A 23,852-nucleotide genomic window follows, 5' to 3' on the forward strand; every position below is an offset into this window, starting at 1 on the left:
TCTTCGAACCACAGACGAATGCCCCCGGTGCTCTCAGCCAGGAGCTGATTTCTTCCACATGGTCTGGGCCTGCCCAATTATAGAGTCATACTGGAGGGCGGTTATAAAAGACATTTCCGAGGTAATGCAGTCTACGATGGAGGTATCCCCAACACCACTTTTACTGGGGGCACTGGGCGAGACAGGGCTAAATAGATCGAGCCGTACGTTTCTGGGAGTGGCCTGCTTAGTTGCAAAAAGGGACATTATGTCGGCATGGAAGGCCGTAAAAGCGCCGTCCCTTAATAAGTGGAGAAGAGGAGTGGATTGGTGTGCAGGTTGTGAAAAACTGGTGTATGAAGCGAGAGGGTGTCCTGAAAAATATAATAGAATATGGGGGAGATGGGTGGGTTTGTTGACTGACTGATTAAACTATGACGACAAGAAGCTCCATACACACCCGAATAAAAGTCACCCAGGGTCCATGGGGCAGATATGGCTGAAGTCCTTGCTCTGTGTGTGGGGTGACCGAACACTGGCCATAAAAGGGGAGAGCATACCGACTCCCTTGGAGTAGTTTCAGGGAGAGACGGTCACTTACTCTAAAGTCATAAAGACAGGACCATAATCTCTGGAATCCCGCAAACCTTGAAAACCTAAATTTAACAGGTCCCCGGACTCCACAGGAAGATTGAGACAAAGGTGGCAGATGTTACATCATGATAAGAGTGCTATAGTATTGAAATCGGTGTTTCTCAGGTATTGCTATAGTGTATGTTCGTTGTGTATTTTCTATTTGTACTTCAAAATAATAAAAATATCTTTATAAAAAAAAAAAAACGTTTTTATTTTTCTAACACAAAATTATGAGAAATTTGACAGCCAGTCGTCATGGTTGATGGTACCTTCCATCAAATGTTTCATACATTGACAGGAACCGATGTGACTGTGTTTCCTGTCTATGTACAGTTTCATCTGGAGGGCTGGCAAACAACTGAAAATTTTGTGGATTGGGTGTCCATCATGGTGATAGAGAAATGTACTCCATCACCCCGAAGAGTAATAAATAATCCATCTGCCTAACTCTAAATCAGGCCTTTAGTGCCAAGCCTGCCTCCTCAATCTGTGGCTTTTACTCCCTGGAGTACTGAAGATTGTGCCTAGAGCCGTCTGTTCTTACCACTAGAGAAGAGCTCTGTGGATTGTGTCTGACTCACAGTTCGGTTAATGTCTGATCTATTGCAATCAATTACTTTTAATTTTAGCTGTACATGGTGAGGACAATGCTGGAATCTCTCATCGCTGACAAGAGTGGTTCCAAGAAGACTCTGAGGAGCAGCCTTGATGGACCCATCGTTCTGGCTATTGAGGAGTTCCACAAGCACTCCTTCTTCTTCACACACCTGCTGAACTGCAGTGGTAAGTGTGGTGCATTTTTTGCTACCTCAGAGCTGTTCCCCTCTATAAGTTTTTCTTCAAGTCTATGACTATTATGTGTCTTTTCAGAGGCCTTGCAGCAGTGCTGTGACCTTTCGCAGCTTTGGTTTCGAGAATTCTTCCTTGAGCTGACTATGGGACGGCGGATTCAGTTTCCCATTGAGATGTCCATGCCCTGGATTCTGACCGATCACATACTGGAGACCAAGGAGCCTTCTATGATGGAGTATGTTCTCCGGGGCTGAGGACTGGTGGATGAGGGGGCTTTGATCTCAAGTGAGATCCTGCTTCTTTAATAGTTGGTGCATCTTTTAGAGTTGAAACAAGATGACAAAGCTATTGGTTTATTGATGGGGACTTCTCTGGTAATTGGGGATATGTCATCAATGTAGCAGTTATGGGCAGCACGATGCAACACTGCTGTTGTAGTCCTGACATTTGGTATAGCATAGATAGTAAGTGTAAAATACTGTGATGTTCAGGTTGGATATTCTTTATGAAGTTCAGAATGTTGTTGTATGACAGGCTCTCAATAATATGTTTTCCTTTTCAAAGGTATGTTTTGTACCCCTTGGACCTGTACAATGACAGTGCCTACTATGCTTTGACCAAGTTCAAGAAACAATTCCTCTACGATGAGATTGAGGCAGAGGTATGTCTGCCACAATGGCAGAAAATCCAAATTCCAGCCACAGATATCTGATGTTTAGTTTTCAGAGTAAGAGTGGGTAGATACAAGAGGAAGACAGAATGGGAAACTCTTGAACACAGTAAAGACAGAAAGAAGTTGAAAACGTCTGGTGATGTAGCCTTAGAAAGAGATTAATTAATCTGATGAATTTAAAGGAAAGTTTGTCTGCTGGCTCTAGGATTGAGTGCATCCTTATGTTTTCCCCTGGTTGGTGTTATACAGCCATGTCCAGTGTTTTTATGTGCTTATTTAGCATCTTGGACATCAGCCACAATCTAGATCACCTGGCTCCAGGGCTAGCTCCCTAATGCAAAGCCAAATTCTTGTGTTTTGCATTTTTTCCTTCACCCAGGTTTGTGTGAGTTCCTCACTTTTTCCCAGAATAATTCCTGCTGGGCTGGGTCCTTAAAAATTCTCCTTGCCGTCTGATGTTTTAGTAGAACTCTCTGTACCTGGAGGTGTTTATCAGGCTTCCCCGGGCCCTGGGACGTGTCCTTCGTTAAGTCCTCTGATGTGTTAGGTTCCTGTAGGCCAAGGGATATGTCTTTCAGATTTTTCAATGTTTACTGATTTGTTTTTGCCTTCTTTAGCTTCTGGATGTGTGTTAGCCCTCTCTATGTCCTGGGATATGTTTGCACCTTTTTCAAGCTGCTCAGATGTGTCATTTAGCCTTTTTCATGTCCTCCAATATGTTGACAGAATTCTGCAGATCTAGAATATGTTCTTCAGTTTTCTCCCTGTCCTTCAATATGTTAGCCTTCTTTTGGTCCTGTGATGTGTTTTTAGGCCTTCCTTAGATCCTGCAGAGAGGTGGATCACTTTTTCCAAGCTACTGGTGGATGTGTTCCTTGAACTTCTCCTTGTCATTTGTCTTCTTAACACTTCTTTATTTCATGGGTTGGTCCTTTAGCCTTCCAGGTCCTCAAGTAGGTCATTTTCTCTTCTCTTAAAGCTTGAAGGACTGCACCCATCTGCCTCCTCTAATGACTAGAGATGTTTCACATGGCTTTTCTAGTGTTTTGTGGTGTGTAATTTAGTAGTAGTGGGCTGTATGTTTCAGCATCATCTAGGGACTAGTGTTGTATACTTCTCTCTTCTTCAGGGCCCTGTGTCCTACACATTCTCTTTGATTCTACTGCAGGATTTCCGTTGCCATTTCTTGGATTCTAGGGTAGTGCTTTTTTATCTTCTTTCGAGTACTCATGTGTAATTAGGTTGTTGTATGTTCCTATTGATTGCCCTTTTCTCTAGTTTTTCGATGCTTTGGTTAATCTAACCATAATCTTTTGTAGGGTTCCTGGATTGTGATTCTCCCCTCCTTTATTTACTAAGATGTGCCATTCCCTTTTTTATGTGAGTTTTGTTCTCATCTTTCCCCAGTATATTGTGACATCTCCTCCACTGTTCTCCTAAGCTCAAAGATGTGTCTGATGGCACCTTATGACCTTGACCCTTTGTTGGTGCACTTTACAAGCCCTCTGGAAAGCATAAGAAAAGAATGTTGTATTGCTTGTTTCAACTGATTTTTATTTATTGCTAATCTCATAGGTAAACCTGTGCTTCGATCAGTTTGTTTACAAGTTGTCAGATCAGATCTTTGCCTACTACAAAGCTATGTCTGGCAGGTAAGTTTATCCTAGCGTTTTGTGTATGAGAGAGATGAGTAAAGTGTGGGGAGAAAGTGCAGTTTGTTTTTGTAAGGGGAACCACAGGACTAGTGAACCTTCTCACTATGGGGGATCGGGAAGGGGTTGTCCTGAGCCCAGACTATGTGAATAGGGACAGGGCACCAGACAGTATAGAGTGGACCATGAACTGGGTTATAGTGTTAAAGACCCAGCGGTGTAGGGACACGCTAGCTACTACTATAGACACATTCTTTTCAGAAAACACAGATACTGCCTCCTCCCCACTGTTCGAGGGGAAGGCTTTCTAGGTGGCAATACGCGGGTCCTCCATCTCTATGCGGGGGTAGCACGGGCGGAAATTCTGAAGGACCTCACACACCTAGAAAATAATCTGGGTGTCTTGGAACAAGAGGCCACCCTAGATGACACCAAGGCAGCACAATTACAAACAGCACGGATACGCCATGTGGAACTCCTAAAGCGCTTGCGAGTTGTGGATTACAGATCCTATACCCTAAGGGCACATGCAGATGTGGACAAACCTCACACCCTTCTTGCCAAACAAATCAGTCCACAGCAATCTCCCACACCTATATTAACGATACAATCTCCACTGCTGGGAATAGTAAATAATCAGACTAGATTCAACAACGCCTTCTGTGAACACTATACTGACCTCTATGCCGTGCCTATGCCTGTAGACCACAACACCATACACATGTTTCTGCACCAACATCCGCTTCCGCTGGTGACAGCAGTAGAGAGAGAGGCCTGCGAGCTCCAATCGTGATCACTGAGATCCGCGAGGCACTGAAGGAGATGGCCCGTAATAAGATGGACTGCCGGTGGAATTTTATGCCACATACGCCAATAGGTCTCTCGAAGAAGGAATGCTTCCGGTCACAACTCAAGAAGCAGTAGTGACTTTGCTTCTTAAACCGGATAGATCTCCTACACAGATGTCTTCTTATAGACCCCTGTCTATATTAAATACAGAATATAAGCTCCTTTGTAAAGTGTTAGCGCGCAGACTCCTCCCACTTCTAGCGAGGCTAGTACACATGGACCAATGTGGATTTGTTCCACGCAACGGTACATAGATGAATATCTGCCATCTATGACAGTTGATAGATGAGACGAAACACTAATATCTACATGCTGGCTGCATTTCTTTAGATATGCAACAACCATTCGATACTTTCAGCTGGAACTATATGTTGGCCTCACTGGAGGCCTATGGCACACCCCCAGCTTTTATTCAGTGGGTGAAGCTCTTATACATGGCTCCAACTGCTAGGGCCAAGACCGGTGCTCATATCTCCACCTCTTACCTTATATGTTGTGGAACTAGGCAGGGTTGTCCTCTGCCCCCCTTTTTATTTGTATTGGGATGGGAACCCCTGGCACAACACCTTCGCAACAGCGAGAGTGATTGGGGAATTGTGCTTAATCCCACTACCCACGCTTGCTCCTTATATGCAGATGATATGATACTCTATTATAGGGATTTGCGGTAGGGCACAGAGAGAGCAGCGCATATTTTTTCTCGATTTGCACTTCTATCAGGGCTTCAAATTCATCCCGATAAATCCTATGCATACACCTTCAAGGGCAACTATTCGGAACCTTCGATCCGATTTGGACCCATGACCATTGCAGTAGCACCTGTATCCTTCTGTTATCTTGGAATTCATATATATACCGGGACCAAGCAAATTTGCTAAAAGGTAATTTAAACCGGACCATTACATCGCTCCGGTCCCAAGTCGATTTCTGGATCCCTCTTCCTCTTTCGGTGGCAGGGAGGGTAGCACTGGCAAAAATGGTACTGCTGCCTTGTGTCGTATACCATTTTGCGAACCTGCCGCTAATGGTTCCACCTGGTATATTTCGAGCATTGAACTCCTTACTGGTTGATTTAATATGAAGGAAGGGTTGCTGTCACGTCGGCCTAATGAAAATACAGTTACCCCCATACATGGGCGGCCTGGGAGCTCCAGACTCCAAAGCCTACTGTATAGTGTGCCAACTCCAATGACTGTCGTACCGGCTACCCAGCCATAATTTGGATGAGATAAATTGTACAGTAGCGAGGTGGAAAAAAAGGCTTCATTCATCGATTGCTTTATCCTGGGTCCCCAAAATTACCCCTCAAGGCTACCTTGCAAATATGTATGGCGTTGGCTTACTGGAAACTTCCTACACGTTACAGAGCCTCATCAACCCACTACGCACCCAACATACCACAGTGCGGGCACCCTACCACCTCAGGGACTATCACAGTGGCTATGCTCAGAGTATCGAAACAGCAGGAACCACTTACACTAGGGGATTGTTTGAAGATGGCATGTTAATGACGCACTCAGATTTTGTGCAAGTACATGTTTTGTCTGAAACTCTCTTTTTAATCCATGCTAAAATACTGACCTATGTACGCAATCATTGGGCACCACAGGGCACTGAACCAGTAACACAAGAAGCCCTTCAGGCTCTTCATACAATGGAACACAGAAGGCATCTTATTAGATGGCTATACTGAGGGATCCAAGCATATCTCCACACGTCTTTGGATACGCTAAAAACTAAGTGGGCAACTGATATAGGTTAAGACATTACTGCTGAAGAGTGGACCTTCCTATTACAATATGCTAAAAAAGTATCCCACAACACTGGATTCAAACTGATACAATTTTACCTTTTTCAACTAGCATACCTCACTCCGCAGAGGCTCAATATGAGATATCACACGACAACAGCACAATATCCTCGGTGTCATACCATTGACGCCGACCTTCTTCATATGATCTGGACTTGTCCGTCCCTCTCACGGTACTGGGCCACAATAGGAGCCACTCTGATAGAGGTCACGGAGGAGACAGCCCATTTATTTCCTCCTGGGGCTACACCCTAAAACAGGAGTCTCTAAGGTAACTCCACGCATTATGGACCTGGCTATGCTCTTGGCGAAACAGCAGCTGATGAGGCGCTGGAAGTCTCCCGTGCCCCATCCTTTCCCTCGTGGAGGGAAGAAGTATTGTGCTGGGGCCAGGCTGAAAGTTTGGCACTCAGGAAAGAAGAATACAGAGAGATGAGAAGAAAACCAATATCCCTACAGTGGGACACACTAGTGGAAGCGTTTAGGGCACAGAATGAGACACAAGAATAACAGCACTGAGGCTAGCAGCGTCCCTAAAATGATGCTGTGACCAGAGAGAGAGAGTAAAAAGCTTGAGGTTTAGACAAATTCTGACCCAAGAGATTTTTATCCTTACCTTCCCCACATATGAATCATAAAGGGTGGTATTGTTCTTGGGCGGACTACATACGTCGGCCCTACCTTCTAGGAGATGTACCCCGAGAGGCTCACTGATACTTGCGATCCATATGGCTTTACTCATATAATTGATGACAGAAGTGGGTTGAGGGGGATAGGGAGGGGTCTAGTTGGACTTCACCAATGTTCAAGAATTTAAGAATGCTCAGACACACCTAAACATTTGAGAATTGGACCGTTTGTTTACATTTCTGTTAAGTACTTAATCTATACAATGTCTGCTGAACATGCTAAGGTTGAAAAACAATAAAATTTTGTTTTAAAAAAAAGACTGTGGGGTGATGGTGAAAGCTGTACATGTTAAGCCCTGGGGATGATAGTAACAATGGCTGTGTGCAATAAGGCACTAGGCCTTATATTGAAATGCAGTGTGTGATAGCCTTGGCCTAGTGGTTCATGCCTGAGTGTTCAAAAGAATGAGCTGTATATTAAGACCCTCTGACTTTGCCTGGATCCTGGTGTTGATTGTCTCACTCCTTTTACCACAGTGTCCTGCTGGACAAACGGTTCCGAGCAGAGTGTAAAAACTATGGAGTGATCATCCCCTACCCACCATCCAACCGTTATGAGACATTACTGAAGCAGCGACATGTTCAGGTATGGCAGGATAGCATCCCAAGGGTACTGAACATGCCTTTGTGTTAACCTTTCACACTGTCTCTGCGCATTCACTTTGCCTTCTTTCTTTCTATCGTCCCCTCTTTCGGCTGTACCTGTCTTCCTTAATTTCTTTTGGTCTGTTTCTTGACATTCATTTCTACAGTTGCTGGGTAGATCGATTGACCTGAACCGACTCATCACCCAGAGAATCTCTGCTGCCATGTACAAGTCTCTGGACCAGGCCATCAGCCGCTTTGAGAGTGAAGATCTGACATCTATTGTGGTATGAATGCCAGGGAATATCACTTGGGCATATGAACACAAGGAAACATGATCATATATCTGTCTCACTAGCTTTTTAACCGTGGCCCTTTGATGGAGCAGCTAGCCCAGTACATTGCATAGTTCTTGAAAAGGTTCAGTGAATTAGCTGTCAGACCTGGTACGTTCCTCTTGGTGGTGTGATTCTATCCATAATACAATATCACACCAGAACACCACCCCCTATTCACCCTACCAAATACCACTCATCTCACTAGCTTAACCCACAGGCCTCCCCGGACTACTCCCTACAACAACCCCTCACCATTTCATATCACCTACCACCACAGCACAACACCAAACACTCCTACACCAGCTCACACTACTCCTTACAACACAATCCAAGACATGCTCAGGATATGACACCTTAAGCACCAAACCACCTCTCCAATTAATCATGAGGCTGAAACTAATTTGCAAACACTGTACCCCACCTGGTCAACAAGTCTTGTGGGTGGCTACTTTAAGGGCACTTAGTCATGGCTATATTGGCTGGTCGCACCTCAAAAAACAGTGGGATCAATTCTATACCACCAGATTAATTATGAAGAAGCATCTTCTCCACCTTTCGGGAGCAGATAAGTCCCTGAGGATCAGCATTGTCCTCACTGACATAAGCTCACATACCTAACACACAAAGGCAAATCAGTTTATTAAAAAATACAGCTGCATGACTAGTCTAATTCACACTCGCAATATCTTAACAGAGAGCTGACAAACTTTTTATTGGGCACCCACTTGGATTTCCAAACCAAAAGACATGACCACAGTTGAAACATATTCGGTTCAGGGTCTAAAGATCTGATCCCCCCACAGTGAACCTGCCTAAATCACACATACTCATTCGGGTTCAGCCATCATACGTCCCACACAGAAGTCCTTTTGTGTGCAAACTCACAACCAGATGCCTCTGCATCAAAAAGCACTAAGTGGACAAAAAACTGGTGACTGTTTTCTGTATAACATCACAGAACAAAATATAGAACAGCTTTGATCTCCGGAACACAACAAACACCAATCACGGCACTCTTCATATTACGATGAGCACAGCAAGACACGTGCCTCACCATGGACTTCAACCACAGGTAAAACACAACACCCACTCCAAACCACTCTTACTCAACAAGGCCAGGTTTTTTTGTGACACTCACTTGGAAGACCCATTTGGGAAACCCACAGTCATTTATGGGCTCCGCATAGAACAGTGCTAAGAGGCCAACTAATTGCAAAATGTGCAGTATATACAAACCTCAGTAACTTGAATCAGTTCAAGGAGATCTACAGTTGTAAATTTCCATTTGTAAGATCTGGCCCTGTAACACAGTTTGCATTTTCAGCGGTGGTTATGTTATTCAGTGATGATAGTTATTGTTGGTATCGTAGCTAATTGGGACAGATTGGTGACACAGTGTCTTGATTGAGGACAGACCCATATGGATATAAGGTGTGGGTGATTTTTGACTCTGTAGTGGGAAGCAGGTCTGTGGGTAGTTGATGGAATAGTTCTATATGTGGTGCTGAAAGTGTCAAACGTTTATCATGATTTACATGGCATTGGTTCTCACTCATGCACAGGAGTTGGAGTGGCTGCTGGAGATCAATCGTCTGACGCACCGCCTTCTTTGTAAACACCTCACTTTGGACAGCTTTGATGCCATGTTCCGAGAAGCCAATCATAATGTCTCTGCTCCCTATGGGCGCAACACCCTGCATGTCTTCTGGGAGCTCAACTTCGACTTTCTGCCGAACTACTGCTACAATGGCTCAACCAACAGGTGGGTGTAGAGCTGCCCACCAAGACTAGCAGTGCTGCAGACACCCACTCAACACTGACCCATGACCCCAGCGAAGCTCAAGACTTCCTGTGTAGGCCAGTGGTACCCCAAACAGGCCCTCAGTCCTGTTACTGAGATTAGTTCTCCAAACACAGGACTACTGGTGGAAATCAGGCATAGAGCAGTCACTCACTTAATAGTGCCACAAGACGCAGATGACGCAGATGTTTCAGGAGGGCTACAAAGACAAACTCTGCAGTGCCCATGGTGATGATGAGTGTGAGAAAATGTGGTGTATTATATGGTGTGGTTGTGAGCCTTCACCGTGTAGTACCCTGAAATAACCTTCTTAGGTCCACTCAGGCTTGTTTGAAAACCTTTCACTCAACCCTGTGGCTTCAAGCATCAAGGCTTAAAGAAAGGAACATGTGTAAAGCATTTAGAAGTACCACAATAAGGAAATAAGAAAATCACACAACACTAAACAAATTCGACACCAATTCACAAAAATAGATCTTATTTGTATGAAGTTTTAGACACCAACACTGACACAATCCACCGGATCATTCTGGAAATATAGATGCTCAATGGCATGTGTGGCTGTAGATACAGATGCTCTGCATGCTCCTGTCATCTAGTGTTGAGTTCAGCGTGTTGCAAGCTGTTTTTCTTCGAAGAAGCATTTTTGAGTCACAGGATCGAGTGACTCCTCCTTCTCGGTGATACTGCACTGCGCATGGGCATTGAGTCCTTTTTTAGATTGTTTTCTCTCCGCCGTCAGGTTTGGACATTTGTCTCTTCGCTCCGTTCTCCCTTTGCTCCAGTTTTGAAACCTTTCTTACATCTTTCCTAAAATCGACCGTATTGTTTTCGATTGCGATTTCTTACTATTGTGTTTGTCTCACTCCGTCAGTCTGAGAACCGATAGACCATGCTTTGGGGCATCTTCAGTCATTCAGGCCTACTTCACCGTGTGGCACTGACCAGCATACCATGCTGACTGAATTGACACCATTTGGATTCTGTCCTCGGTGCCACTCTATATTCACGCACACGACTAACATATGGTGTATAACCTGTGCCTCTCCCCCGACCATCAAGAAGCCATCTTCGACATCTCTAGATCCTTCCGGTCGAAAAAGATGCTTCAGGACTGGAGGGCTCGATGACTACAGATGGCGCACAAGTCTCCGGAAGACACTCCAGACATCTTCAGGGAGGAGCACGCCCAGGAGGAGCTGGCGCAAGAGAAGGCCTTCTCGATATAGGACTCGGACTCCGATGTCCAGTGGGACACTGAAAGTCAAGAAGTCACGCCAGCACAACCTGTGAGTACTATGACTCACAAGTTGTGCTGAGACTTCCAAGAGACCCTTTACAGAGGTCTCCGGACTGCCGTGGGGCCATGGTTGGATCTGAAAAACTGGCTCGGATGCCCCGCTTGACGGCTTCAGCACCGAAAATCCCCAAGACAAAGTCAATGTCTTTGGCGTTGGCATCGACCGCTACATCTTCGGTTCGAGACAGCGGTCTCCTTCCACCTTGAACCTCAGCAACAACCACTTTGGCACTGAGCCGAACAACCACCACCTCAGCTTAGTACTGACAAAAGGCACCAACTGAAAACTTCAGTGCTGAAAACAAGGGATTCAACTTCTTCAACATCGAAAGGCTCTAGTCAATCTTTGCCACTAATCTCCAGTTGAACCCAATTTACAGGTTATGGACACTTTTCAGCATCACCTACAAACCCAAGAGGGTACAGGTCACATCATTGCCTCCCCCCTGTTGCATCCAAGAGAAAATTATCTTTCCAGGAGGCTCTGGACATATCACCACCTCCAAAGAAGGAAATAGCTACCTCCATTCACATGCCTTTTCCTCTTCCTCCTCCTCCTTCTTCAGTACATCCTCCACCTACCTCTCCTTCACCTTCAACCCCTCCTCATTCACCCACCTCTCCTACTGCAGCAGACATTACACCACAGGGTTCACCATTATTCACTGGGGAGACTTAGGTGACACACACCAGGACCCCGATCCTTGGGATACACATGACCTGGATCCTATGATCTTTATGGATCCTGATCAATACCCCAAAAGACCTTCACTGCCAAAGGATACTACATCCTACTAGCAGGTGATTGCTAGAGCAGCCGCCTTTCATAATGTTGACCTTCATAGGGACCCCACTGAACAAGACTTAGGGCCTGATTATGACCCTGGCGGACGGCGGAGGCCGTCCGCCAAGGTACCGCCGCTGAATGACCGCACCGCGGTCAAAAGACCGCGGCGGCCATTTAGACATTTCCTCTGGGCCGGCGGGCGCTCTCCAAAAGAGCGCCCGTCGGCCCAGAGGAAATGCCCCTGCAACGAGGACGCCGGCTCAGAATTGAGCCGGCGGAGTTGCAGGGGTGCGACGGGTGCAGTTGCACCCGTCGCGTATTTCAGTGTCTGCTTAGCAGACACTGAAATACTTTGCGGGGCCCTCTTACGGGGGCCCCTGCCGTGCCCATGCCATTGGCATGGGCACGGCAGGGGCCCCCAGGGGCCCCGCGGCACCCCCTACTGCCATCCTGTTCCTGGCGGGCGAACCGCCAGGAACAGGATGGCGGTAGGGGGTGTCAGAATCCCCCATGGCGGCGCAGCAAGCTGCGCCACCATGGGGGATTCTAAGGGCAGCGGTAAACCGTCGGGAGACTGCCGGTTTGCCTCTTCTGACCGCGGCCGAACCGCCGCGGTCAGAATGCCCTGCGGGGCACTGTCGGCGGTGCTCCCGCCGACCCTGGCCCCGGCGGTCTTAGACCGCCGGGGTCAGAATGACCCCCTTAATATTTGACACCCTAATATCAACACATAGGGATCTTCAATTCCTCCCCATGCTCCCTGGCATGCTTTGTCATGCTAACAACATATTCAAGGAACCAGTTCCGTCTAGATTTATCACCCCTAGAGTTCAGAAAAATAGAAGTCTGCACCCGCCTGTATTCCCCCTACACACTGCAAATACCTCAGATTGCAGGAAAACACTATCAATTCAAGGTTCTACCCTTCGGAGTCACTACAGTTCGCAGGGTTTTCACAAAGTGCTTAGCAGTAATAGCAGCGTACCTCAAGAGACAAAATGTACACATATTCCCTTATGTAGACGACTGGCTCATCAAAGCCAGCACATTGTCATGATGCCAACACCATACTCAGATGAGAGGGAACCTCTTGCACAACCTAGGTTTTACACTCAAGTTCCTCAAATCCCACCTTCAACCTCTCCAGATACAGACATGTCTTGGAGCTATACTCAATGCAGAATTAGGGATGCAAACCCCATTCCAGAACGTTTTCGCAACTTTCAGTCTCTCCTTCCTCAGTTTCGAGAGAATTGTTCATACGCCATCAGGATCATATTGCACCTGTTAAGGATGATGGCCTCATGCATTACAATTGTTCCCCATGCCACACTCCACATGCGTCCTCTTCAACGATGTCTTTCGCATCAGTGTACTCAGTCAGGGAGTCAGGGGGTATATCTAGTGTTGTTAGACCACCATACTCATCACTCTCCACAATGGAGGAACACCATCAATCTCGTAAAGGGGTGGCCTTTTCTGGACCGTGTGCCTCAGATCACTCTCACAATAGGTGCATCACACACAGGCTCCGGCGCTCACCTTCAGAACCTGTCAGTCCAGGGCCATTGGGATTCTCATCACCAATCACTGCACATGAACTTCCTGGAGCTTCAGGCGGTATTTCTAGCCCTGAAAGCATTTATTCATCACCTCTCTCACAAAGTTGCCCTAGTGCACACAGACAATATGACAGCAATCTATTACCTTCAGAAACGGGGGCAAGGTCACTCCAACTGTCACAACTCTCTCAGACAATATGGAAATGGGTTCTCCCCCATTGCGTTCGTATAGTAGTGGAGTATCCCCTGGGAACAGACAACAACTTTGCAGACCTCCACCCAGTCCTTAAAAGTTACTTTCGAAAATGGGGAACACCACGTATAGATATTTTCACCACAGCAGAAAACACAAAATTCCTAAACTTCGCCTCCAGGTACCCACACCCTCAATCCAAAGGCAATGTTCTATGGATGAACTGGTCAGGAAAGTTTGCCTATGCTTTTGCTCTCTCCCTCTAATTCTATTTCTACTTCAGCTGATCAGGCAAACATCTCTCAAGATGATCCTTGTAGCTCCATCGTGGGCACGCCAGCCCTGGTTCGCCACACTACTGGATCACTCAGAAGTCCCCCATGTGAAATTTCCCAATAGACTGGACCTTCTCACTCAAAACTAAGGTCGGGTCAGACAACCAGACCCCAAATCGCTCAACCTTGGGATATGGCTTCTGAAGTCATGGAGTCTGTTTACCTAAATCTGCCTGCAGCGTGCATGGACAAGGGAAGCCCATAAACCCACTACTAGAGCATGTTATGCTGCAAAGTGGAAATGTTTTGTTTACTACTGTCAACCCAAACATTTTCATCCCATCACAGCTACTGTCCAAGACATTGGTGGTCATTACAACCCTGGCGGTCGGTGGTAAAGCGCCGGTAAGACCGCAAAGAGACGGGCGAAAACAAAATTTCATTATGACCGCGGCGGTCATCTGCCACTTCACCATTCCGACCGACATGGCGGTGCAGACCGCTGGGCTGGAAATTGCGGTCTCCAGCCCGGCGGTCGTCACTAGACTGCCGACGGTATCAGGACCCTGCATACTGCCATGGATCTCAGGTGGTTGGGAACCGCCATGAGATCCATGGCGGTAGGCACTATCAGTGCCAGGGAATTCCTTCCCTGGCACTGATAGGGGTCTCCCCCACCCCCGCTGCCCCCCACGAATCCTCCCCCCACACCTCCCACCCCCCTGCCATCCCCCAAAGGTGGCACAACCCCCCTCCCCACTCCGACCCCGAACATGCACATATACACACCCCTACATGCACACACCCCCAACATGCACATATACACACCCCTACACGCACACATACACCCCAACAACACATACCCGCACACATACAAACAGACATGCACACCGTTCGACCCACACACATTTCCCATACACACAACACCCCCTGCACGCATACACTCACTCACTCACCCCCTCTACACTCTCACACGCACACCCCCATGCACGCACACAACACACAACACCCCCCCACCCCCTTCCCTAATGGACGATCAACTTACCTTGTCCGTTGATCCTCCGGGAGGGGACGGGAACACCGTCACCAGAACACCGCCACACCGAATCATGGGACGTGATTCAGTGGGCGGTGTTCTGTTGACGTGGCGGTGTTCTGTTGAGTAACCTCCACTTTCCCGTCGTCCGCCAGTATGGCTGCTGGCGGCTTTCCATACGAAAAGGGACACCGGCCTGCCAGCGGTCATAATACGCGGCGCGGAAGACCGCCCCCACTGGCGGTCTTCAGCACGGCAGTACCCGACGTCGTAATGACCCCCATTATCTGTTACTTGCTTCATTTACAAAAAGTTAATTTAGCTTATACTTCCATTCGCTTACATCGCGCAACTATAGCTGCATACTTACAAAACAGACACCACAAATCCCTCTTTAGGATTCTGGTGATTAAAGCATTCAAGGAAGGTCTTAAACAGGTGACTTCACCAAGAATGCACCCTGCACCCTCATGGAACCTCAATATTGTCCTCACTAAGCTTATGAGTCCTCAATTCAAGCTATTTCACTCATGTCCTCTTCAGTACCTCTCCTGGAAAGTCGCCTTTTTGGTTGCTATCACATCTCTCAGGCATGTTAGTGAGCTCCAGGCACTAACCTTGGTAGAACCATTCTTTCAGATTCATAAAGACAAACTGCTTCTTTGTACCAATCCATAGTTCCTTCCCAAGGTAGTCTCTCACTTCCATATTAATCAATCCATTGAGTTACCAGTCTTCTTTCTGCAGCCTGACTCAGTTGCTGAAAGAGCTCTTCACACTCTGGACGTTAAGCGTGCATTACTGTTCTCCATTAATAGAACAAAAGAGTTCAGAAAAACTAAACAGCTGTTTATAATTTTTTCATCACCACACAAAGGCAATCCAATATCTGAAAGCAGCAAAGCTAGATGGGTAGTTAAATGTATTCAGACTTTTTATGTTAAAGCAAAACAAGAACTTCCTTTCACTCCCAGAGCACACTCTACCAGGAAGAAGGGAGCCACTATTGCTTTCCTTGGAAAGATACCCATAGCTGACATTTGTAAAGCAGCTACATGGTCTACACCACATACATTTACAAAACATTATTGTGTAGATATATTTGCACGTCAGCAAGCTAGTGTAGCCAAGAAGTACTGAGAACACTTTTCCAATCAACTGCAACTCCCACAGGCTAGCCACCGCTTTCATGGAGGGACTGCTTTACAGTCTATGCAGAGCAGGTGTACCTACAGCCATACATGCCATTGAACGTAAAATGTTACTTACCCAGTAAGCATCTGTTTGTGGCATAAAGTGCTGTAGATTCACATGCACCCCTCTCCTCTCCGGACACCTGTGACCATTTCAGTTGCTATATATTTGTATATAGTTGTACAAATGTAGATACATTTGCATGGACAACTCTTTTCTGTATACTTCATCTACACTCCTTTTCTAATCTGCCTGCGGGAAAACAATCTATCAAAGGACTCGATGCCCAGGCGCAGTATCACAGAGAAGGAGGAGTCACTTGATCCCGAAAATGCTTCTTCGAAGAAAAAGAACTTGCAACTCGCTGAACCCAAACTTAGGTGGCAGGAGCAGGAAAAGCATGTGAATCTACAGCACTGCATGCCACAAACAGATGCTTACTTGGTAAGTAACATTTTCCTTTTAAGTAAACCATAAATCAGTGCTTTGTGCACAAAATTCCAACATTGGTAAGCAGAAAGTTTGGAGACTTTGTAAAACTATTATAAAGTTGTGTTTGTCTACTTCTGCCTGGTTTTGGTGACCAATTACAGCGGGGGATGAGGGGAGTTACCTTGTCATCAAAGAATTCCCAAGTCCAGTTCCAAGCTCTGTGGGTCAATTGCAGTAGACGTCAATGGAGTGGTCCTGACGTAAGGGATGCATGATGCTGAGGATGCTGTAAGATGCTAAGAATGCTCTGCAGTCGATGGGGGGGGGGATTACACCTTGGTCTACGGTCTTTGTGGGGTGACTTTGACCTCAGGGGTTGTTGTCCCTCAAGTCCTCTTTGGTTCAGCAAAATTCTAATTGTCACTGGACTACTAGTCTTCGATAACAGCGAAACTAGCAGTTCCCTTTGGTGAAGGCTAATGTACATCTTGGGTGACCAAATCACACTCTGATGACTCTCACAGGTCCAGCAGACTCCGGTGCAAATTTTGGGTGTCAGGGTTCAGTATCATGGTCCACTGGAAAACTTGGATACCAGGGAGGCAAATTTCTAAAAATTGCTTTTACTTAAAAGTTACACTAAAGTCAACTTGGGCATCAATTCAGGTTTAATGCAACAATTATTTTGATAACCTGAAGTAACATCATTCAGAAGTTAACACAGCTGAGTTGTCAACATGTAACCCTGTACTCGCCAATGGGTTACTACCCTTTCAACAGTGAAAACAACAATTTGGGGCTTTTACTGTTAGGACATTTAAAATACATTTAAAATACTTTTTAATATACAGCACCCTGCCTTAGGATTCGATAGGCCTACTATCGGGTTGACTTATATATATATATATATGATAACAGGAGATTTAGAATTTGCCATTAGTTTAGAAGGCAAAGTCTGGTTAGCAGTTTTAAACTACTTTGCCAATCTGCGGTGGCTGAGACATATTTTCACATTTTCACATCCAGGGCGACACAATAAGTGTTACAGCCCTGGTGGGACATTTTACCTTACATGCCCTGGGTACCCCAGTAACATATACTGTTGGCTTATAAGTAACAACAGGCCATCACCAATATTGTGTTTCCATGGTTAGCAAAGTGTTTGTTGAATATCATAGCAGAGGTAAGTGTGAGCCATATTTCGGTGATTATGAGTATGTCAAGGTTGGAGTGTTTTAGTGAGGTAATCTGTTTAAGATGCCTACCATGGACATAGTGATTACAGATGAGCGTGTGTGAGGAAGGTAAATTGGGGTTAGTTGGAGAGTGGTTTGTGAGTGTTAGTGGGTTATGAATTGTGTTTTGGGGGAGTTGTAGATCGGTAGTATGATTTGGATACGGTGAGTGTGGGGTGGGGAATCACAGCTTCTTATTATTCAGGAGCATGTACATGGGTCAGGTAAACAGCCCACATAGTTCCATGGGGTCTCTATTTACTTAATTGAGAACAAAGGATTTTTAAGTTTTTATAAATTGTTTATAGGTACACTGGAGGAACAATGTTCTCATTTTTTATGGAAGTGCAAAGTACAATTAATTATAAATTCATGGATGGCCCGAAGCGAATAAGATTTAACAACCATGTATACGGTGATGCATTCTGATTTCTTTCTCAAATAGGGCACATTTAATTAATGTTTAAATTAAATGGTTGATAATGTGACAAGCTAAGAAGGAAAGCTATATGTGCCCTTTAATGACAAGGTGTACACTACTGAACGGTTTCTTGTTATGGCTGCAAATCAAATGGTATTTTATCCTGCATAAAAAGTGGCATCACAAATGGGCCTAGAGAAGAATGCCTACTTTTTGGCTCCAGAAATGTCAGGCAAAAGCATGTGACAATGTCATGTAGTAGGTGACACTGCTTCCATTATGCATCATTCTGGCTTTTTGCTTGGAATTTGTGAAACCACTTGTCCTCCCCTGTCTTCTATCTGCTTTTACTCTGCTTTATGACCTGTACAAACACATTCTCATCTTACAACCAGATTCTTATTTCTCCTTCTAGGTTTGTCCGCACTGCCATACCGTTCACCCAAGAGCCACAGCGGGACAAACCTGCTAACGTCCAACCCTACTACCTGTACGGGTCAAAGGTCAGTGAAAGTGCTGTCACATAGGTTCTCATTATCCTAATGAGCCTACTGGATTTTGGCAGAAGAATCACCTGAACTGTGGGATACCAAATACGATTACACACTACGTGACTCCTGTCATCCTAATCCAGGTTTTCCGGCTAACTAGCAGTGCCTCAATTCTACCCAAGAGCGGGGATGATTGTGGCAACTGGGTGCATGACAAAAAAAGACTCCTCAAGGGAATTGTGGTCGATCAGATCCCATCCTTTTCTGTTAGTCACATTAGTCTCACACAGGCATAGACAAACAGAGGCAGAATATAGTTCAATAAGGATTTATTGAATTAACTGCATCTTAGATAAAATGGCATGTATTGCAATAACTAAGATGATAAAACAGGAGTGTGAAACACAAAAACAGTCCCACCATACTGTCACTAGGAGTGAGATATATCTTTCCTACCTAAGCTATGTTAGAGCATAGCATAATATGCCCTAATCTGCCCTTCAGGTTTCCCCCCTGGTAAGAAATCATCCCCTATACCTGAGAAAGAAAGCCTGTAATCTAGAAAGACACCATCCCCATATATGTCAGGGATTTGGGAGTCTAAGCAAGCAGCTGTAGTGAAGGCGATAAGCAATCAGCATGCACTCGTGGTCATCTGGCTGGAATCTCCCTCTAACGTGCATTGGACGGAGAAGTCTTCTTATAATAAAACAATGGATGTTCTAGGAAAAATGTCCCCGCGTAAGGTTATGTATGTTTCTGTGAATGTCGGAGACACAGCGTACCACTTTTGCCGGCAAACCTATCTAACTGCAGCTTTGAGGAAAGCACAAAGTGCAATGCTAAAAACATGATGCTTTCCTAGGCGACGGAACAAATAGAGAAAATAAAAGAACACCACAAATGTGGCTAATGCTAGAAAAATAAAGTGATGCTGAATAAAATGTATCTGGGCTAAAGTGCACAACAGCAGGCCTAGTTTGCTAAAATAATAAAACATGGCTAAAATAGCTATTCAACACCCTCCCCTTGCCAGTTCAAAGGTGGTTCAAAAGCCTAAAATGAATAAAAGCCACTAAATCTATTTATAAAAACATATAACCATGAATGTCACGTTAAAAGGCGCTTGAGCAGGAGTTAAAAAGAAGACTTCAATAGTGGCGCCAATAAAGCCAAATTGAAAAGTCATTGTAATTTTTTTAATTAACAATTATGTCAGGGACAACTGAAGCCAGGAAATGTTCCACTTCGGCAGGTGGTAAAATATCCAAACTGTTGCCAAGGAAAACCATAGAGCACTCTTGTTCTAAAGCCTGAGCTCCCAGTTGAGGCAGCAGCATTCTGTGTTGTGCGAAATGTTAAGAGTCACATTGTCCACAAAGGGCACCTCATAGATGGCTTTCTGTAGCAAATGCACCCTAAACGTGCATGCCTGGTAATGAGCCCTCATCGAGAACATCAACAGATCAGCATCCAATGAAAGTAAGCGCCCCTTAGAAAGACAGACTTTCAGTGCACATTCGAAAAGACACCAAAGGCGATTAAACACAATCCAAAACCGGTCGGAATGACAGAGACCAGTCACACTCCAGTTGTTCCAGGAGTGGTGTTCCGAAATGCTGCATCATGCGTTCACGACACAGTTGAGCTGGTGGAATCGCTTTCAGTCCTCCTTGTTGTAAAGGAATAGCCATTGTGCAGAAAAGGAACAACAGCAAGATGCCACCTATTATAACCAAAGTAATCAGAAATCCCACGAAAACACTCAAAAATATTGAGTGTATGGCTGAAGGTATTGAGCCAAACATAGAGGAGAAGGTGTGAACAAAACCAGAATCAACAGCCTTAAGGAAATGCGTGATTCCAGTAGTACTGAACGGCTGAATATTCGTTCCACGAGTTCAACAAAGTGTCTCGGAAAGTTTGTACCTAAAAGTGACTGAATCTCTGCAGATGACCTCTCAACGACGCACAAAGGTCTCACGTGCAGACGTAAGCACCACATTGTTTTGAAGCAATAAAGCCTTGAGTCTGCTGAACTAGTCAAAATTCACATCGGAAGTAGAAATATGAGGCCAAATCTCATCTACTTCTGGTTGTTGTGTGGGGGGAAAAGGACATTCCCACAACATGTGACAATTTGGGAGACCGAAACGACAGAAGCTATTCCAGCTCGCTTTCCACAATAGATCTCACTGTTAAGGAGCACATAGCTACCATTTGAGAGCCCCTGGAACGCAGGTTCAATCAAGGGGACTGGAACTCCCTTCAGATAACAAGCCAAGCTCGCTGCTGAGGCATTACATGCCCCGTGCAAGGACAGCTGTTTACAAACCATCGAAAGGCTCACAGAAGTCTTGCATTCATTAATGCTAAGAAAGACCTCTTTCATGCCATTGAAACATCTGTACATAAAGCGAAGCTCCCACACCTCATGTGTGTAACTAGCCTTTCATATCTGCCTACTGGAATGTGTTTCAAGCAGGATGTGAGTTGAAGTGTTGAACTAGGCAGATTTATAACCCTGTGTATTAGCCGTTCAGCAGATGGGATTTCAGCCACAGTAAAAGGCAACTTTTCTAATTTCTCAATGTTTAGCATGGCATAAGTCGCTTCCTTCTTAGCCATTATTTGTTGCTGTTGTGTTAAATTAAATGTTGAAAATATATCCCTTGTGCCAGCGTGTTGCCAGGGAACGCGACCAGCTTTCAGTGTTTGTAGTATCCAACCTAACTGCATAATGGACTCTAGCTGACTCTGTCCATGGTGTAAAGATGACATGTCACTCTGTACTATGTCTATTGCAATAGATACAATGTTATTTAAAGTGTATATCTGGTCGGACAAGGTGTTAATCCCATTATCTACATCAGTGAATGCTTTCTGTTTTCCTGATCTATTTGCCTTAACCGGGCAGCCACTTCTTGTTGGGAAACTTTCCAAATCTCATTATATACTGCATCTAAGCATTGTTTTCTGCGTTGTCTTCTGGGGCCTAGCAGGAAGTCCTGTAAATCTGTATCATTAAACAGGAGACTGAGGTGTTCTTTAACATCATCTAGTGAGGAACTTTTCAACCACTGCTGGCATAATTTCCCTACACTATATGTTGTCACTATATCCGAGTGTTCTGAGGACACATAGCAAGGGTCTGGCCTATTTGTTCTAAAAAAAAACAGTGGAGTATGCAAAACATGTATGGCACCCATTGGTGTCTACTGGCTACAATAACCACTCACCTGGACGTGAAAGTGATATGTTAAATGTTCCGTTCTGGACCTGTTCATCAAGCTAATCTTCAGATGCATTTATATACTTTTGCCATTTATAAAATTTTACAGGGGCAGGAATACTGGGCGCATTCAATTCCTTCATTTTTGCCAAGCCTAAACAACTTGTTTGTTGTACAGTTTCATTTTAAAATATAATTTGAACAGGTATCAGGCATGCTCTACATAAAGCTTCCTTTCACCTTATCAGACAATTTTTGTTTCTCACACACTTTTCAAGTCTATTGACTTCAACCAATATTCATAGCCTTCAATAGCTAACCGGGAAACAATGGAAACAGAATAAATTTATTTTGTATCGGCCAATAAAAGATGTTGACTTTCCATTAATGGCAATTTAAAATAATACGACTCAGCATTTTTAACGTTGTGCCCATTAAAATATGCAAACTTTTCAGTATATGATTTGGAACTCTCCACTGGTGGAGTTAGACAGTGTTCCCACTGTGTGTAATTCGGGGTAATTGCTCTGTGAATGAAATTATGTCCATAATAATTATAACAGAACATAGCTCCATATTTTTCTTTGGATTGATAAACATCCTCATTTTCAAATGTGTTATAATACTGCAAATCAGACATCATAGAATCAACTGTTTTCACATCCCAATCATCAGAAACTACTCCGGGAGTAATTACATAATTCATGGAAAGTTTAAATACATATGGAATTTGAATGACCTCCATCAGGCCATATATACTGAATACTACTTTAGCCCAAACAATCTTATCAGGAATTGGTATAGCAGAAATGTCCACTAGGGACAAGTCTCTGAGAACTTTGTGTAAAGAAAAATGTGGTTTTAGGACCTCATCCACCAGTTCAACTGTAGAGCGTTCAGGAAGGTAATGACCATGTATCAGTAAGAAAAAAACTATGACAACCCCAATCCAAAGAACAAAGGCAAGTACAGTTAATATGAGCCATAGATAATTCCTGGAAGAATGAAATAGTTAATTTTTAGCCAAATTATCAGCTTACGTGCTCTTTACAGTTCTGTTGCAGTAGAGGCAGATGAGTCAGTGAAAGTGTCATTGATGTGGGTAAAATATCCAGAAGCAGTTCGTGCAAAAACTGGAGCCGTGTTTAAGAGAAGAACTTGCAGAAGTCTCCCTCGGTAATTCATAGTAGACTATGCCATCCATTTGTGTAGAATTTGAATAAAACCAATCAATATTATTGGTGTTATAGGTAGTAGTAGATGTTAGTGGAACCAATGAAAGCTAATTTTCCACCCTCCCCAAGCTCGGAGAGGTGTCAGCGTTGCTGCTTAAAACCTGTAGAGGAACATCCTGGTCTGTAGTGAGAGGGATTCAGGTACTACCCAGGAGTCCCCTAGATCTGCTGTGCAGGATCGGCCATATGGTGTAGCTTGACATTGTCGATGGAGACAAATCGATTTTCTTTGGAACCAGGCAGAATAACAGTTCTGTTACCGTGTATTTCCAGGACTGGTGGAACAAGCGCACGATAGGAAGGGCCAAACTCCTTTTTCACAGCAATCTTTTCACACACTTGATCCCCAACTTTTGGAATCTAGCCGGTGGATGTTATTGGTACATCCCTTATTTCCAAGGAGGCAGCACTGGCAGATGCGTTGTCGTCAGTGAACTGTTGTATGCCCTGTAAGACAGTGGCACGTTCATTTATGTCAAAAGGTGTATCTGTCACCTCCGCGCCAGGACCATCAAGATCTGGAACATACATTTGTGTTCCAAACAGGCATTTGTATGAAGTATGGCTCCCCCAGGGACCTTCTGGGCAGATTGTTAAGCCCTCTCTGGACTCTATACAAATGTGTAAGCCAATTACAATCCGAGCCTAGTACCCT

The 23,852-nt window shown here is 44.8% G+C and overlaps 1 protein-coding gene across 2 annotated transcripts in view; it reads left to right on the forward strand.

The window, feature by feature from the left end:
• The window catches only part of CYFIP2 (cytoplasmic FMR1 interacting protein 2), a 191,463-nt gene that overhangs the window by 112,282 nt on the left and 55,329 nt on the right, over positions 1 to 23,852 (forward strand). For both annotated transcript variants that reach the window (XM_069199646.1, XM_069199644.1), the window contains exons 16-23: positions 1,245 to 1,398; positions 1,486 to 1,642; positions 1,972 to 2,068; positions 3,656 to 3,732; positions 7,558 to 7,666; positions 7,833 to 7,952; positions 9,566 to 9,765; positions 18,655 to 18,742. In XM_069199646.1, the coding sequence (XP_069055747.1) occupies positions 1,245 to 1,398; positions 1,486 to 1,642; positions 1,972 to 2,068; positions 3,656 to 3,732; positions 7,558 to 7,666; positions 7,833 to 7,952; positions 9,566 to 9,765; positions 18,655 to 18,742 (1,002 nt within the window). The remainder of the gene's footprint in view (positions 1 to 1,244; positions 1,399 to 1,485; positions 1,643 to 1,971; positions 2,069 to 3,655; positions 3,733 to 7,557; positions 7,667 to 7,832; positions 7,953 to 9,565; positions 9,766 to 18,654; positions 18,743 to 23,852) is intronic.

The sequence above is a fragment of the Pleurodeles waltl genome, chromosome 7, assembly GCF_031143425.1.
Source record: "Pleurodeles waltl isolate 20211129_DDA chromosome 7, aPleWal1.hap1.20221129, whole genome shotgun sequence".
Classification (NCBI taxonomy): domain Eukaryota; kingdom Metazoa; phylum Chordata; class Amphibia; order Caudata; family Salamandridae; genus Pleurodeles; species Pleurodeles waltl.